Source organism: Taurulus bubalis (genome assembly GCF_910589615.1).
Source record: "Taurulus bubalis genome assembly, chromosome: 17".
Taxonomy (NCBI): Eukaryota; Metazoa; Chordata; class Actinopteri; order Perciformes; family Cottidae; genus Taurulus; species Taurulus bubalis.
Genome location: NC_136605.1, coordinates 11328169 through 11346127, shown reverse-complemented (window position 1 = coordinate 11346127; position 17959 = coordinate 11328169). Strand labels below are relative to the sequence as shown.

Sequence of the window (17959 nt, the reverse complement as noted above, 5' to 3'; positions counted from 1 at the left end):
TGCTCTTTGCAGGCAGAGCAAAAGTAGGGAAAGGCTCTGGGTGTGATGACCTCTTTGAAGGTGTAGAGAGGTGCTCTCTCTCCAGGGTCGTAAAAGGTCACCTTGCCTCTGTCCATGTCTAAAACTACTCTTATCACTGTTGGCGTCTTCGTCATGTTCAGAGGCTCCCATGGTGCTGTGCAGGCCTTGTGCTCTCTGTTGCGAAACCGTATCGTCCAGAATCCCTCTGCTGGTGTCAGTACGTGCTTGCCCTTCCTGTTGATGGAGTCGCTGGCTACTCCCACCACCCAGTAAGTGTTGTCCTTCACCTCCACGTCCCAGCTGTGGCGTCCACAGGTAAAGCCCTCAGAAGCCAGCATCTCAGCGCTGATGTCAAAGCGCTCTGGGTTGTCTGGCAGCTTGAAAATCTGGGTCGAGTTCTGCACGACTGTGAGGTCCTCTGAGAGGATGAAGCAGCTAGCTGCTGTGTTTGGGTCCAGAATCACAGGATCTTGAGAGAAAAAACAAGCTGGAAGTTACTAATGTGTAGGGGAAATAGCTGGTTGGTAAAACATGGCTAGTTATTGTTTGAGGAACTCACTGTATTTAATTATGCTCTTCATCTTCTCCCACACATTATATTTCAGAGAGCCCAAGTGCTTGGCCACATCGATCAGAGCACCAGAAGTCATTTGTGGATCAACAGAAGGTCGCCAAGTTCTGAAAAGATACTTAAGTAGTTAGTTGGTGAAAATTATGTCTGTAAAGCTATATTATCCTAAAATAGTCTGCGCTGGATCCAATATGTTGAGATAACACTTACCTCCGTATTGTTTCCTTGTAATTCTGAAAACAAAATGTCGGAGAGCAACTTAAAACCACTTCTGGTTACAATTTGCCATTAAAACAGTCTGAAGCAATGTTCTCATCTACCTTAAGAAATGGGATATCTTGAGATTTCATCTCCTGTTCCACTAATCGGATGGTGTTTGAGAGAGATGCAATTTCATTGTTCATCTCCTCAAACCTCTGGTTAACCATTAGATTCTTCTGATCCTCCTCGGCCTTTAAAGCTGAAAGTCTGGCAGCCTCCTGCTGCTTCAGGAAAAGGTGAAGGGCTTCAAATTCATCTCTGATCTGTGTTTCGGTATGTTCAGCCTGGTTCTGGAGAGAGACGTGATTGATGGGTAATCATTGTCGCCACATCTTTGCCCTCTAGTACGTTCAGAGTAATATTATGTACTGATGGAACTGACAGTACCTTGACATGTTCGGCCATTTCCTCACAGGCCATTTTTGACTTTTTGTACAGTTGCAACTTCTCTTTTAAAGGCAGCAGCGCACTCTTCAGTTCCTCCTAAAAAGTCAGTGACAGGGCATCAACACTTTAAAACAAGGTCAGTCTGGCCGCTGGTCCAGCTGTCAGCCCATTGTGGGGCTTTCAGCTGCCACATACTCTTCATGGCAGCATTAAGCCGCACAATGAATCAAATTAAAAGGGGCAAATCCAAACAAAAGGATCCAATGTCTAATGTAACTTTGGCAAATCAAGCCCATGCAACTTAGGATCAAGACATGGACACAATATGGCAACAATAGATTTTGTTTCTGTTCAGGAAAGGGCTGGGGAGGGCAGAAGTGAAATGAATGAAGTGTCACAGAAACCTTGTGGGAATCAAGTTTCAGTCCTCTGGATGGCAAACCAGAAATATACATCTATTATTAGAATGTGAATGAACTCAGCCAAACACCTCCACATTTATGAACATATCAGGCTTTTACTAAAGGTAGTATCAAAATAGAATTAAAAAAAAGTCCAGATAATTAGTACCACTTCTTCTATTTGGTGAATGATTGATAGCCATTGAGAAATAATCAGTTAATAAGATAATCAATTTAGATCGTAAAATTTAAGAAATTAAATTATATTCTATTCCGGGTCTATTCTGTTGTGGGTACTGTTATATTGTTGACTTACTAGTCTATAAAGACAGACATCAAATTTAGCATCCAAATAACTCGACAGGTATTTCAATAGATGTTGCATCATCATTGATTCCAGCTGCTATCATCAGTAGTAAAACAGAGGAAGATATTTTGGGAAATTCAAGCTTTCCCAAGAAGCTGATACTGAAGATATGTAGTATGAGCCACCACTGTGAAATACTGGGGTGACCAGCCCTGTAACGTTACCTTACCTTACAGTCATGAGCACCTTCCCCAATGGGATAGAGCCTGTGACCAGTGTGTGCGGCTGCCTTTCCACATAAACCACAGATTGGCTCCAAGTCTTCCAAGCAGAACAATGTGAGCTTTTCTCCGTGCTCCTGACAAGCCTCTGGGTCATTCTTGCTCCTGTCCGCCTTGAAGGATTCACAGGACTTCTCCAGCACAGTGCTCACCACGATTTGATCCATGGAGGAGCGGCGCCAGCACAGAGGACAGCTGTGTGAATCTCCACCTGCTTGTGTCTCCCAACTGTCTTTCAGACAAGCTTTACAAAATCTGTGTCTGCATGTGAGCACCACTGGCTGACTGAGAATATGTCCACAGATTGGACAGGAAAGGTCATCCTCCAGATGAGCACGTCTGGTGGCCATTTGTCTTCACAGGGCTTTGATGAGATGAGAGGATTCAAGGCTCCTCCCATGTCTCTGGAAGGTTACCTCATCTTGACCTCAGAAACAAGTGTCGATACCTCAGCTCCTAAAAGCATATCCCGTGTTATGCTGGGTTGAGTTGAGCATGCACATCCCGCCTTCTCGAATAAACACCACACACCTCATAGGAAAAAAAATGGATTGGCTTAACATTTAGGGGACTGTATCCGTGCAGATCAGAGCAGAGACTGACTAACCCAATGTTGACAGAAGAGTATGGTGTGCTATGATCACCTCTAAATTATTTGAGCAGTCTGTTGAAACAACCTTTCACAGTGTAATGGAAGAGTTTGCAGAGAAACAACGTCCAAAAGAAGACTGGGCGAGGATATAAATAGAAAGAAGTAACCCATTTGGACTGAAGTTATGTAAATAAATGTCCTCCTGCTGACCATTGAAATCTTTTCACAGTCAAGTTTAGCTCTGGGCAACAGCTTTTTACGAATTGAAACAGAGTTGCTTCTCAGTTGTTGTTTTCTGGGCAAATCAAGGGTATTTCAGAACAAAATGTTCACACAATAGCATGGTCTTAAAGGTTAATTTGTTAATTTCAAAAGAATGTAACAGTAAATTCTTGACCTTCTGTGGACTCTAATCCAGTATTTTGTTGTTGGTATTAGTTTACGAGAATGAGTGCTGCGGTGCCAAAAATAGGGCAAGAGTGTGTGTATATAGAGATAGAAGGGGAATAGTATCCTGCCAAAAGAAAACGCTGTGTAGACCATTGCTGCTTCCACTCTTGCCTTTAATACACTGGTCGCCTTTAAATCTCACTCACACTATGCTAGGATTCACAGTCAGCTTTAAACCATGCAGGTAGGACAGTTATTATATTATTATTTTACTGTCTTTGTAGCCAGCAAACTGTAGCAAAGTTCTCTATTCTCTTTCCACTTCATTTTCTCACATACTTCACATCATTTTCTTTCCTTTCATCGTCACTGATTGGCTCTTGTTTTCACCCTTTGCCACTCGTTTAGCTGATTAAGTTCACCTGATCACTCCTTTTTAAAGAGGAGTTTTTGACTCTTCAGGTCTTGTCCCAATGTCCATGGTAGTTAACTAAGAACTGTATTTGTCCTTATTTCTTATTTCTCTAAGATATGAGAGTAATGTGACTTATGTCAAGTTCTAATCTTGTATTTGTTTGTTTCAGATCCACCAGCCCATGTGTGTCTTGTGCTTGCTGAATGTTTTTTTACTTGGGTTTTGTAGAAAATGCATTCTAATCCGACGGCCACAATGATGGTGAGCTTTTCATCCTGCACCTCCTAATTAACACACAGTACATTAGCTACTTGAGGCTGCCAGAGTGGTTGTGGCTCTGCATTTGGTCACTGGACAGATATTTCTTTTATTTAAAGTTAGTTTATGGCTTTAAATATTTCATAACAATTTATATAATGCAATTTAAAGCGATGGTTGAAAAGCTGTTCTGGTTAAAGTATATGAATTAGTAGCCGTGTTAATTTGGTAAAATGTTTCAGCTTTGATCTTAAAACTAGTCATTTGTTGAGTGAGTTATTAAACTGAAAATGGGTTTCTGACTAAATTAATTGGGAAAAGATCGGTGGCTTTTCTGTTTGGGTTTACACACATTAGTAGTGCAGGACTTTCATACAGCGGCAAACACAGAAATAATGAGGCTGACAGACATTTTTTTCACAGTTCACTGAGCTGATGGGGAGTAGCAGGGAGTCCTTAGTTGTCAAACAAGTTTTCTGTGACAGGTTTTTCTAATTATATATTAATTTTCCTATATGACTTGAAATAATCAGTGTAGTCTAATGCGCATTCTCCCTGTTTAAGTATTTCACGCATAGTGAAGATTTACATTCTCAAATGTATGCTCAACGCTTTTATAAATAGACGCATAGCTTACCTTATGATCCCTAAATGCCTCCTTTATGGGATACACTCTGTGATTCATATGCAGGCCTGTTGTGTGGCACGTAGAGCAGACGGGCTCCAGATCAGCGACGCAGAGGAGAAACAGTTGCTCTCCATGTGCTCTGCATGATTTACGTGGAAGTCCAGGGCTCTCTTTAGAGCAAAGAGGACACTCTTTAATACCATGTTGTATCCAGAAGTGCTCCAAACAGTTGCAAAAGCTGTGGTCACAAGTGATGCAGCAGAGGACCACTGAAGCCAGGAAGATTTCCCCACACACAGCGCAGCATGAGTCGTCCACAGCCTGACTTGAGACGTCAACCTCCATCTATGAAACTGAATGCAGCACTGATGGGGCTCTCGCAGTAAAACCTATATTTCCTCTGAAAGGACAGTATGTACTGTTGGTGTTCAACTGCATATGGCCCTGCTGCTGGAGGGGGAGACCCGGCTCCTCTAGTTTCAACATGCAAATTAAAGGCAGGCTTTCAGCTCAACCATGTTTCAAGCCATGCTTCTAAAATACTGGATAACTATGCAGGAACTCTTGTAAAATTAATTTATATTTTAACATTTTATTTTAACTTATGCTGTGTCTTTAAGGCAATGGGTGATTTGCAGTAGCTGTATGTTTTGGGGGGCAAGTCTAAAATACAATTCCTTTTTTATTCAAATATATGTAATTGTCAGTTGCATTAAAATTTACATGACCTATTTTATGGTTTAAAAAGCATTTAAACTGTCATAATAAAGCAAATCCTCTTAAATCCAATGCATTGTGAACTTTCATTTTCTTCAATACAGTCCTATGATCACAAACAAAACCTATAGGCAAAGTTAACAGAGTCCATTTACACAATATGTAAGTACAATTGATTTAATAATGGCCTTTAGCAGCTGGATGTATTATAAGTCTTATGCAAAATATTGACGGGACCTTTTTCAAAATGCTGCGGGATGTAACATCAATAGGAAAAAAGCCATTAGTGGTACCACTAATGTGTCTTACTTTCTTCTGCCCTTACACACACTTACTTAAACCACTTTCTAGTGACAAGTTTTAATATGGATGAGGGAAAAAAATACATCTTTAATCACATAGTGTACTTTATTGATTTTTACACAGCAATAACAAGTGTACATATATTCAAGACACTGCACAAGGAAAAATACATATTTACTGAATAATAAAGACATGGAATTGAAAGCTGAAGGTGTTTAAGGTGACCTTTCTGATCAGCTAACAAAAAAAATAAGATGCAAACAACATGGTCCTACTCAGAATGAATGCTAGAGTCCAATCATCCATGGCTTACAAAGTTTAAAATCTCAGTTGATACGCTACACGTGAGATTGTTCTGGTTGACGAGAGGTTAAGGCAATCCTCAACACCAGCTCTATTCACACTGCTTAACATGATGCATCATGAAAATACTGTTTTTCACATGGACATTAAATGACAGTATGCTATTTAACACTGAAATGTGTCGGATTCACTTGAAGCACTGTGAACATTTAGCTGGAAGACGCTGCTGACAGGGCATGATGGAAACTCAGGATGTGGCCATATGATCACCAGTTCTGATGTATGAGATTGTGAAGATTGAGTGGAATGTACAAAGTTATAACTATTAATTATGTGTACAGGCGGAAGTGTCATAAATGTGTTTTCTGTTTAAAATGTATTGTTTTTTGTATATATTTTACACAAACAAATCATTGTTTTTTTATGATATATATCCAGTGTTTAAATCATATTTAATACTTTTTTGGCTTCAACATTAACTTCATCTTTTCCAGGTCAATTATATATATATATTATATCTCAACCACTCTCGCTGTACTAGAGGACCAGAGGTCACAGTAACGTCACATCAGCTTCCTGTCGGGGTGATCAGAGGCGCGTCCAGAGCGCTGGTGTCGGACCTCCAGGTGTTTGCTCTGAACACGGTCGAAATGCTGGAGCAGCTCATTGTAATCCACCTGAGAGTGAGAGGCACGTTTGGAGACTTGCTGTTTCGAGTCCATGTACTTGGACTCGTCCACAGTCCTCATGAGCTCTGGGTTGGGGACACAGCGCAGGCGGTGGGAGAGCAGCTGGAAGGCCTGGCTCTGTGGCAGCAGCATCAGCAGGCCGTACAGGGCCTTTATCAGGTAGGGGTTGTTCTCCACGTCGAGGAGCTGCAGGCGCAGGTAGGTGAAAATGGGGCTTTCGATGAGCTGCACCAGCTTGTCGACCTCCATCAAGAAGTCTACCGTCACCTCCAGATCTCCGAACTTCTGGATGAGATCGTAGGCGTGTTTGTAGTTTTGCGTGAGGAAACAGAGCGACACGGTGGCCACGGGGTTGTGGCACCAGGATCGATACAGGCAGCAAAACAGAGCACAGCTCTCCTGAGTGCGCAGGTCTTTCAGCTGGTTGCGTAACTGGAAGAGCTCGGCCGAGGTGAGCAGGATGGTGTTGAGCGTCTGCACCATGGTGGAGGCAAATTTGAGGTCCTCTTCCTTCAGCAAGATGTCCGCCATGGAGTGAAAGATATTCTCTGCGTGAAGCAACAGGCAGAGCTGCCTGATGATGAAAGCTCCTCTGTTCTCCAGAAGCTTCCTCTCCAGACTGAAGCGTTTCAGCAGGTTAATCATGAACTTGTAAAAATAGGAGTTCATACTGGGAGTGGACGGGGACGAGTCCCCCGTTTTGGGGCCCGTGCTGGGCTGCTGTCCCGTCTTGGTGCTCTCTGGGACCTTGAGCTCCAGTTTGTGATCGGTGCTGTCGCAGGAGCCGACTTGGTACGTTTGGCCGGCGGGAGACGACGCTATCTCGGCCAACACCTCCAGATCTTTCAGTATCACCTCATCCGACTCATCCGACAGTGTTTTCAGCAGCATGGGGAACAGGCCGTCTGTGTGGCGGAACATTTTGCGTGGCGTCTTGATGTAGAGGTGGTAGAGCCATTTGAGCACAGCTATACGGGTCATCATGCCAGTTGAGGAGTCGTGGAGGTGCCGGTCCAACACCTGAACAATACCGTCCAGGTCCAGAGTTACCTGAGGCCTGTCGGCACTGGCTGGAGTGAAGAAGCTGATATTACTGAAACCAACAGATTCTTGTGACGCATTCAGCATATCATTGCTGTCTGCCTCCGTCTTAGGCTGGCCGTCTTCCCTGGTCGGCGACCCTGTACTTCCACTTTTTTCCTCATCCTCTTCCTCATCATCCTCGGGAGTCACCAGCTTCATCAGACTGTGATTACAGGCACTAGCTACTTCTTTGGTATTCTTCTTCCGATCATCATAGGAAAGGCACGGCAGCACTGCAGTTAGGATGCCAGAGGAGTAGGGGAGAACCACTCGGCCTGCCAGCTGGATGAACTCCCTCATCCAGGTCATAGCCGTCAGCTGGATCAGGTCATTTGTGAGCTTTGTTTCATCTGCAACCTGGCAGTGGATGACCAGGATGTTGGCCATCTCAGCAAATTTCACACTGGACGGGGTCTTCTTAATCTCCTTCAGAAACTCTCCAAGCACCACCTCACACGTTCTACGGATCTCCTTGCTGTTGTCTCCCAGGATCTGGAAGAGCCCATCCAGGATCTCAGGGAGGTAGTCCAACAGGTTGATGTCTGGCACAGACTCCAGAACGTGGATCCAGGAAATAATAAACTGCCGAGCATATTGATTATTGGAGTAGATTCTCTCCCTGAGCAGGGGGACGAACGCCACCAGGTCAAACTTATTACTCTCCGTCACAATGTCTTTCAGCAGTCTGTCCAGGAGTTCAGACCCGCTCTTCACATTGGGGTCTGGGTCCGCTGCAAGCTTGCTGAGACCATCAAAGAGCAGGTTGAAGTGAGGCAGCACAGCTCCCCTGGCCACCTTGACTATATTATAGAGGGCCTCGCAGGCATAGTAGCGCAGACGGCTGTCTGAGTCATTAAAGCACGTGAGCACAGGCTCAATAAGCTCCTTCAGATACAGACCGGAGTCCTTGCCGAGGGCGATGGAGCAAGCTGCCAGCCCTATGAGACCCCCCTTCCGGCTGTGGGGGTGCTGGGACAGCGCGAACTCTGAGGCCAGGATCTGGATAACATGTCTGATTTGAGTGGAGTTGTTCTGAGCCACGAACTCCCGCACCAGTTTCTCTATCTCTAGCGCTGCGACTTTCCTTTTCTCGTACAGTTTATCGTTCAGAGCCCGGACGATGTTGGGCGTCAGAGGAGAAAAGTCCTTTTCCGTGTTCATGTTGCACCGGATTCCGTCTCCTGAAATATACGTTAAATCGCGAGGAAAGCAGTCTGCATGTATGATCCTTTAGTGAAGAAAACACATCTGTTTCACTGGGGAACCAGGAAGCCCTGTAATAACGAGCAGCTGACCGGTTGCTTCCGCCGGAAACGCGTCACGGGTGCAACCTTTATTTAGGTCCCGCTTTTACGAGAACCGCCTGCTCGGTTTGTTTTTAGTTATTTTATTTAGTAGTGTTATTTGTTGATAGAGCAAGTGCTAGACATCCTGGTCCACACTCCATACCAGTTGGCGGCGATAATGCTCCAAACAGTTGTTTGCCAACCGCCAATAAACCGTAAAAAAGACGAAGAAGCGCCCGCTCATACTGGCTCCATTGGCTCCGTATGCAGTCGGCGTTACAGTGTGGCTCCTTGACTCGTATCCACAGTGTGTGTTGTATCTGTTGAAGAGGCTCGTGCCCGCCAGCAGCAGCGATGCAGAGCCGCCGCTCCTTGCACGCGCAGCTGTCCTCCATCATGGAGGCGATGGCCAGGTCCGCCCTGAGTCGGGTCTGCGAGCTGGTGGACGAAGACGCGGCCGAGCTGCGGCTGAACTTATCGCAGCTCCTGGTAGCTAATGCCAGCCTGGCAGAGAAAGTGAACAGTCTGGAGGGCGAGTTGACCGTCGTGAGAAGCGACGCCCCCGGTTTGTGTAAAGGTTATCGCAGCCTGGGTGTTCAAACTGTCTGCCACAGAGACGGGGACACTCACGGTACTTGTGTTTCACAGTGACGATAGCAGATGATTTGAGAAGTTGTCTGCGTTGTTTTGGGGGTTTACTAATGTGTCCCTGTTCTGTTTTTTGTATTGTTTGACCGCTCCCCAGTGTCTGGGTCGCCCTCCATAGAGGGGATCTTTGGAAAAGATTGGTGTATGGATCTGTGGAAGGACAGAGACCCACACAATCTGGAGAGACACTCAGCACTACAGTCCTCTGAGGAGGTTAGACGACTAAATCAATCAAACTTGTATTTCAGACTCAAGGTCCAGGTGGTACACAACATATTTAATAGAATAACATGCATACAAAAGCACAATTCAAATGCATAAACCTTGTTTACAGAGCTATAATGATGCATGTGTTTACAGGATTCCATCATGCAGTATAGCATGTTTAAATGTGAAGTATACACTCTTCAGAATACATATATATGTATACAAAAATATACTATTGCACATGTGGTGTTTGTTATAATTGTATGTTGTACATTTATGTTCATATATGTTTGGTGTATGTGTATATATAAAACACGACAGCACACTGAAAACAAGGAATGAAGAAGGGAGTATATACATATCCTGTTTAAGTTATAAATGTAATAATAATGTAATAGTGATGTGCTAGTGAACACAACTCGCACATCACATCGAGAGTTTCATTCAACAATTGTTATCATGTTTTTTGACAAATCAATGTCATAAACGTTGAGAAATCCTACAACTTTTATCAATGTCTTAATAGTTACTAAAAAAATGCCCATCACAATATTCCAAAGCCCAACATGTTTTCAATTTGCAGGTTTTGTCCAACCACCAGTCCAAAACCCAATTTAAAAAAAATTATGAAATTATAATGATGAGAGGCAGAAAATCACCATATTTGAGGAACAGGAACCAGAGAAGGTTTTACATTTTTCATTGACTAAAAGAATTAATCAATTATCAAAATTGCTGCCCATCCATGTTCCACCTATCGTCTACCCGACTATTCATTTCAGCTCCAGTCTAGTACAGAATTGCTCTCATCGAAAACATATGCTGTATTTATTGGCATTGTAACCTTTCAACTTTTTTAATTTTAGCAGTGTGTGGCGACGCATCTCAACCAGATTACTGTGTCTCAGATCAAAGAGGAGAATGATTTTGTGGAGGATGCTGCCAGCAGCTGCCAGCAGGAAACACGTAGTACAGAAGGTAAGAGAGTGAAGGAGGGTGGGCATGAGCAAATAGTTTACGCAGTGTTTAACTTTTTTTTATTTATTAATGCAACAGAACATGCAGAAAGCACGGCTGAGGAACCAGAGCTGTCAGTCGGTCACTCGGCCGGCGGCAGCACCTGCAGCCTGTCATTCGATCAGGATGGAGAACAGGTTGTGTGTGCGGGCGGTAATAAAGAACCGACAAGTCAGCTGATCTGCATCAGTGACACAGAGGAGGCCTTCAGCACTCATACCATTCCAATGGAGGAGGAGGAGGAGGAGGAGGGGGAGAGGGAGTATGATGATGAAGATGATGATGGGGTACAATTTGTGGAAGAAAGTCAACAAAAGCCAACAGTGCATACTGAAGGTGGGCCCAGCCACAACAAACAGGACACATTACCTGCTAACAACTCTGAAGACAGCAATGCTCCGGATTCCCCTGATGACTTTAATACCCTAAATGTTGAAACCGCCAGACACCCAAACAAATCCAAGTTCCCGTGTCAAATATGTGGCATGACATTCTTCCACAAGGGCACTTTAACACACCACATGAAGAGCCACAAGTCAAACTTTTGCAACATCTGTCAGCGACAGTTCTCTCAACGGTCCAGGTTTAACTCTCACACCTGCTTCTCTCGAGTTTCCTCTCAGAGAGTCAGTAAATCATGTCGGCTGTGCGGGAAGACCTTTGCAAACTCCTCAGCGCTGAGGATTCACTCTGTTGTCCACACCGGAGAGAAACCACACCGGTGCAGCTTATGCGGGAAAGGGTTCACCCAGAAAGGCAATCTGAAATGTCACCTCCGCATCCACACCGGAGAGAAACCGTTCCGCTGCGTTAAATGTGGGAGGACATTCACGCAAAAGGTCAACCTCAACCATCATTTAATGGCACACATAAATAGTGAAAGCCTGTAGCAAGATGGCATCTTGTCAGACAATAGCTGCATTTATCTGAATGCATCATGTGCTTCTTCAGTCCATCTAAGGACTTTTGCACCGTAGTGAAGTGTAGTTTTCGTTTCCTTTTCTGTCCTTACAATAAAACACATCAATCTTTTTCTGATTAAATTTTATTTGATAGAAGTCTCCTTTTTTTTTAAATATTATTTTTTTCCGTTGTCTGATCTAACCTGAAACTTGAAGAACCAGTTGTATCAGTGGAGTCTTTACATATTCAACAATGCACAATGCACATGTGACGGGGCTGGAAGAGTCATGCAGCTTTGGGTGAAAGGGGGGAGGGACATCCACCAGCACACACAAGATCTCTTTCTTGGGCTGCGATAATCCACTTAGTGTGTCAGTGAGTCTGCTCGGGGGAACCATAGGACAGGCAAAATAAGTGCTTAGTATGACAGTTCAGTACAGGATCAAATATAATTCCTCAAACAGAAATGTGTAACATTTAGAAAATAAACCAATGGAATTTGGCTTGAATGTACATTGACAACACAACGTATCTTACTACAATTGTGATGCGCTCATACAAATCCATTTATTTAAAACAGTAACACCATTTAAACCAGAACCACTTGTGGAACTCATTTGAATATTATGAAACCAACACTTCAAACAGGTGTGCGGTTCAAACAGATAGACGTTCCACTTTCTTTTTTTGAATCTGAAGGAATGAGGCATGACAAGTGACCCATGAGACGGTGGTGAGCCTCGGGCAACGGAGCGAGTTGTTTTACGTCTACATTGTTGTGTGAAGAGGTAGTTTTGAAGGTTTTTGCTACATGTGTGCAAACAATGGAGCACTTGTAAGTATTTTGGCATTATTTGACCCAGGCCTTTGGTGGCATGAAAACACTGAGGTATAATATGTTACCTCAACCATATGACAACATGCAATGTATAAAATGTAAGTATTTCAGTCAGGTTGGATGAGCACCTCACAATAAATGTAAGCAGCAGATGTCTCATCTGATCTATGACACTTATAGATAATGATAAACAAAAAGCCCACTAATTCAAATGGTACACTAAAGAGGACAGATATTCTCTGTCTACTTGTTTGGCTGCTGCAGCATTTCTCTTCACAATAAAGCTAAAAACACATCAAACTAGATTTTACAGCAGCACCAATAACCATAACTTTCTTTGATATAAATAGGAGTCTATATTTCCATCCACATTTGAGTATAGACATATTTGCACATTGAGCCCCTTTGAGCCATACAGCGTGCACTTGAAGTAGAAGTTGTGATCGGTTTCTTCTCACCAATAATAATAATAAATGTATTATTATTATTATTAATAATAATAACCGTGTGGTTTGATCAGTCAGTTGAAACACTGGTGGTGATTTAAACCATACTTGTATGCATAACATTTCCCACAATCCACACAGCTGTAAGGCTTTTCGCCCGTGTGCGTTCGAAGATGTATGTTCAGCGAGCTTTTCTGGGAAAAGCTTTTGCCACAGTCTGGGCAGCTGTACGGCTTCTCTCCGGAGTGCACGCGCTGGTGCAGCTTCAGGTACGTTTTCTGAGCGAACCGCTTCCCGCAAACTGAGCAGCTGAACGGCTTCTCGCCAGAGTGTCGCCTGATGTGGACTTTTAAACTGCTCAAATAGTTGAATATCTTCCCACAGAATAAGCACTCAAACCGTTTGGTTGGCTTCACGGCTTTCGGCTGAATATTGACATCTTTGGTCGCGTTCATGTGGATACCGTTTGGGTAGTCGGAGTATTCAGCGGCTGAGGGAAGATGCGTGTTGTCAATCAGAGTGCTCATTGTTGCGTCTTCAATCAACTTGTCCATGATGGTCGGCTGCGTGCGTTGTTGGGTTTGACGGTCGGCCGTCATGGGGAAGCTGTTCAATTCCCCAGAGTGAAGCTGCAGCTCATCAACAGATCTATGAAGCATGCTGTCCTCGTCAAAAATCCCAACACCTGCCAAAAGACAACAAATGCAGTTAAATCACAGACATTATCAGGATTATAATGATTTCATCTAGTTTGTTTTTTATCCAAACGTACCTTTTCTATTATCTGGGAGCCTCATATGCTGGCCGATGGGATGATCGTCATAAATCTCCTCCTTGACAAAGATCAGGTCAGGTTCGCTCTCCATTAAGTCTATCGCCTACAAGACACGTGGCAAAAGCGACCCTGTCAGATTGCATTGGAGGATAAAATTAAAACCAGTTGCTCTATGACTCACTGACCTGGGGCCCCATGCTCGTCATAGCAGCCGGCTCCACCATCTCTTTCCTTTGGCAGGGCAGCTTATCTTCCCTCCACAGATCCATGCACCAGTCCTTTCCAAACACCCCCTCGATGGCTGGAGCAGGCTGCTGCTGTTCTGGAAGAAGAAGCAGATGTGAAAGTGGGACCTCCTAAAAGTGGCAGTCATCTAAAAAAAAAAAGATGGCTTATCAAAGTTTAGTCTTTAAACTGAATGTGAAGAGCTGACGATGCAAATTTGCACTTCTGGACATGGAAGCTATAACTAGCCTGCTATGACACTGACAAATATGAGCAGCTACGTTATGCAGTGGCAGCCAGACTGTCTGTCTGTCTGTCTGTCTGTCTGTCTGTCCTGATTTCGGACCATTCTGACCTGCGGGATGTCGGCGGCCAACACTGTTGACATGAGCAGAATAAGTCTGAGCCTCCCTCGCGGCTCTCAGCTGGACCTCCAGCAGGTAGCACCTCCTCTTCAGCGACTCGTTCTCCGTTTTGTGCTGGGATATCTCAGTGTGAAGGACGGAGGAGCATTCGTCAGCGAGGTTGCTTATTTCCACCAAAGCCGCCTTCGTTAGCTTATCCAGGACAGCGGCGAGCTGCGCCCGAAAACTTCGGTTTGTGGTGTCGCACATCATCTCGAAAAAGAGGCTGGATGTGTCGAAATTTGGGCAAGATTCTCAACGTAGCAACGTTGCTCCTTAATCGATGTGTGATACAGCCAGAGACCCTTCTGTATTGCTGCGCCGCAAGGGATTGTGGGAAGAGGGTAAGCTCGCGTCCCAACGTTTACGAAGGGCACTTGAACGCAGCACAGAATGAAAGGCTATTTTTGACCGAGTGAGGCAATAAAAACGTTTTTATTCTTCACTGGGATATTTTAAGTCGTGTTACTTATATTGCGTATGTGTAATAATACATTAGAACATTTCTTGACACACTCCTGCTGAAGTGTCTTTACCATTGGTCGTATATGAATCTTCAATGCTCTCCAGTGGACACAGGGAGGAACTACACCGTATATTATATTTCTTGGGAATACACAATTACTACTGTATCTGCATTACTGTTATAAATATCGACATGTACAAATAATTGCTAGTGTGGTTATTATACAATTTGACGAACCCCAATTCTGATAATAATTGCATCAATAGAGCTTTTTAAAATATCAGTTTTGGAGTTTGTGTTCACTGCCCTCAAGTGGCCACATCGGGGAACTGCAACGCCCATTACTTCCACCTCTCATTGCAGTGTAATGGTTATTGATCCATACGTATACATTATTATCATTTGCATTATTATTATCATTATAGCAGAGACGATTCTAATCTCCTGATGTTGTTTACACAATCATTAGCAGACAAGAATGCAAGGAATTCTGCTGAATACAACAACATTTTTCTTAAAATAAATATATCTAAAGTCACAACAACTTGATCTTAGTAATCAGGGATGTATGGAAATAAAATATTGTGTTATTCAAGCTGTACCCATAACAAGACCCAAATGAAGTAAGGCCGGTCTAAAGACAGATCCCAAGTTCTAAACACTGATTTAAAGTTTTTTCCATCTTTATCACACAATGCCTGTGGCTGAGATTTACTCATATTCCCTAATAAATAAATGTTGTAGATTTCTCAATGCTCAATGAGATGTTTGTTATGTTGTGTGTTGATTGTCGACCAATTTTCTGCCCTGTAGATTATTGTAATTTGGCCAGTCTTCTACTGATTAGGCATCAACAGCTATCATTAACACCAGATTGGACTAATGCCGTTGTCTGGGTCTGTTCAGTGTTGTGTTTTTATACTGTAACCTGTGTGTTTATTATTTATACGGTAGCACAATAACAAGGGGGTTGGCTGAAATTTAGATTTGAGTAAATAAAAGTTAAGCAGCCGATAACACAGATTTCATCCCATTTAAACAGTAAAAGCCAGTGATACACAAAATCTGGAGCAAAGATAACTTTATTATGCACAAAATATCTCAATCAAACAGCAGTAGAAGTTACATTTGACTGTCTGTTTTAGGTGGTCCCATTTATGAATGTCCCACTATATGTCGGTACACTAGGTTCACTACCATACATGTTAAAACTAGGATCTAAATGTACAGCGAGATGTTTTTTCAGATTGCAGTTCTTGGTAAAACCCTTGCCACATTTGATACAAACAAAAGGTTTTTCCCCGGTGTGTGTACGCTGATGCATATCGAGGGTGCATTTCTGAATAAAACCCTTTCCACAAATAGGACAGCGGTAGGGCTTCTCCCCAGTGTGTGTGCGCTGGTGTGTGTACAAATGTCCCTTTTGAGCGTATCTCTTTCCACACAGCGTGCACCTGAATGGTTTCTCTCCTGTGTGACTCCTCTGGTGTATTTCAAGCTGGCTAAAGCACCTGAAACTCTTGCCGCACTGCAAGCACCCAAACCGCTTAGCAGCCGAGTTCCTCAAGTTGTGAAGCTTCATATTCCTGAGCACACTTAAGCTTTGGGAGGCAACATTTTGAGCCACGCTTTTCCCAGCCACTTGGTTTGTGTTTGCAGGTGTAAGCTGTGGATTCCACTGTGTTTCCCTCCTCCCTGGTCCAGCGAGAGACGACTGGCTGGTCATGGTCACAAAGCGTTCAGTAAATAGAGGCTGCAGGCGTTCTGCGACAGGTTTGGGACACTGCATCACTTCTGAACTCTTCGGGGTGTCTGTGAACACATCCCTTCCTGTTGACAGCAAATGGACATGTTAGAATTTTCGTTATTATTGATCCTAATAATTACCCAGATGAAGGCCACAAAAGTCTGAATGCACTGGTCTCAGAATAATATAACAGGTGTTTCTTTGCAATAGCAATTTAACAACAAATTCCACTCAAGGTCCATGTTATTACACAAAAAGTTATTGTCCTGAATTGCATGAGTTGTATGCATTGCTTTGCCACCAAACTCTCATTTAATACTCACTGTTTTCACTTGTCCTGTGTTGTTCACAGTCGCTGTTATCCACCTCCGATGGCTCTTCCTTTACCACGATGAGTTCTGGTTGCTCTTTCAGTGGGTTTGGGAGCTAGTCATTGAACAGTATATGAATCACACCTTACAAATGAAGGACACAGTACTAATACATGGTGACATAATATGATCAGTGCTGGACTTACTTCAACTATGGCATGCTCTTCACCTTGACCATGATGCCATTTGCTCATCTCAGTCGAGGAATTCATGCTTTCCCATGGACTTTCACTGAAATGCAATAAACTCAGGTTTAAATACACCAGGCAGGGTGTAGCTGGCGGCACAGTCCTGATGGAGATGTATTGATGGTGCCCTCACAACACAAACACGCCTATAGGCCACACAATCAACAAGCCTACCCTTTCATGGCAGGTATTGTCCTGTCAGGCTCCAGTATCCCGTCCTCCGACGCGTCCCTCACCACTGAGCATGCTGCTGCTGCTGCTGCTGCTGCTTCTGCGTCCTGCTGTCTGCTGCCCTGTGCCATGTAGAGCAGCTTCTCCATCAGCTGCAGCTTCTCTGTGAGCGAGGAGATTTCGTTCCGCCCGCGAGTTATCTCAATTTTAAGCATCTTCGACTCGATCTCGACCAGTTTGCTTATTTCCATTACAGCTGTTTTGGACAACGCGTCCATGATGGAGACGAGCTGTGTCTGGAAGGAGAAGACTGTCGACATGTTTGTTTTGTATCTTTCTGTCTGGGTCAAGTTGACGCAGTCGAGAGGTCCACTGTGTGGTACAGTTCACTGTGAAATGTAGTTACAGCGTAATAATGCAAGAGAAGAGCTGTGCGTACATGCCCACAAGCTAGGCGAGTCTCTCTTCAAAACTCAAGTGGTTGAAACGGATACAGTACTGCCACCTACCGGCTGGGAGGAAGCACAGCTCCCGTGTGAAAAACTTACATCAGTAATATTGACACAGCTTCTGTTTTGACTTCAGCACCCTTTGGTGTTGTGTGAAATCCCCTCAATCTTCTAAAGGGTTTGGTTAGTCGCATGTTTTTTATTTGCTAGT

The 17959-nt window shown here is 43.7% G+C and overlaps 5 protein-coding genes across 5 annotated transcripts in view; 1 reads left to right on the top strand and 4 right to left on the bottom strand.

Annotated features, from left to right (window-relative positions):
* The window catches only part of trim35-13 (tripartite motif containing 35-13), a gene marked incomplete at its 5' end in the record, with an annotated part of 2633 nt that extends 54 nt beyond the window's left edge, over positions 1-2579 (bottom strand). Inside the window, 6 exons of the mRNA XM_079233049.1 lie at positions 1-490; positions 581-699; positions 803-825; positions 913-1143; positions 1241-1336; positions 2178-2579. The exon at positions 1-490 is cut by the window's left edge and continues 54 nt beyond it. Coding sequence (XP_079089175.1) covers positions 1-490; positions 581-699; positions 803-825; positions 913-1143; positions 1241-1336; positions 2178-2579 — 1361 coding nt within the window. The remainder of the gene's footprint in view (positions 491-580; positions 700-802; positions 826-912; positions 1144-1240; positions 1337-2177) is intronic.
* Positions 2580-5690: 3111 nt separating this feature from the next.
* On the bottom strand, positions 5691-8768 carry vac14 (vac14 homolog; the record flags this gene model as incomplete). The annotated part of the gene is made up of 1 exon (XM_079233045.1): positions 5691-8768. The coding sequence occupies one exon, from the start codon at positions 8766-8768 to the stop codon at positions 6399-6401; it is 2370 nt and encodes a 789-aa protein (XP_079089171.1). The 3' UTR covers positions 5691-6398.
* Positions 8769-9247: 479 nt separating this feature from the next.
* Positions 9248-11806, top strand: LOC306750199 (uncharacterized protein; the record flags this gene model as incomplete). Its single annotated transcript, XM_079233594.1, has 4 exons — positions 9248-9524; positions 9639-9754; positions 10615-10726; positions 10805-11806. The coding sequence occupies 4 exons, from the start codon at positions 9248-9250 to the stop codon at positions 11653-11655; spliced, it is 1356 nt and encodes a 451-aa protein (XP_079089720.1). The 3' UTR covers positions 11656-11806.
* Positions 11807-13026: 1220 nt separating this feature from the next.
* On the bottom strand, positions 13027-14569 carry LOC306750198 (uncharacterized protein; the record flags this gene model as incomplete). The annotated part of the gene is made up of 4 exons (XM_079233593.1): positions 13027-13637; positions 13725-13830; positions 13913-14049; positions 14308-14569. The coding sequence occupies 4 exons, from the start codon at positions 14567-14569 to the stop codon at positions 13027-13029; spliced, it is 1116 nt and encodes a 371-aa protein (XP_079089719.1).
* A 1345-nt stretch (positions 14570-15914) lies between these two features.
* Positions 15915-17619, bottom strand: LOC306750196 (uncharacterized protein; the record flags this gene model as incomplete). Its single annotated transcript, XM_079233591.1, has 4 exons — positions 15915-16652; positions 16893-16995; positions 17087-17171; positions 17303-17619. 4 exons carry the CDS (start codon positions 17617-17619, stop codon positions 15964-15966), a joined length of 1194 nt encoding a protein of 397 aa, XP_079089717.1. The 3' UTR covers positions 15915-15963.
* Between the last annotated feature and the right edge of the window lie 340 nt (positions 17620-17959).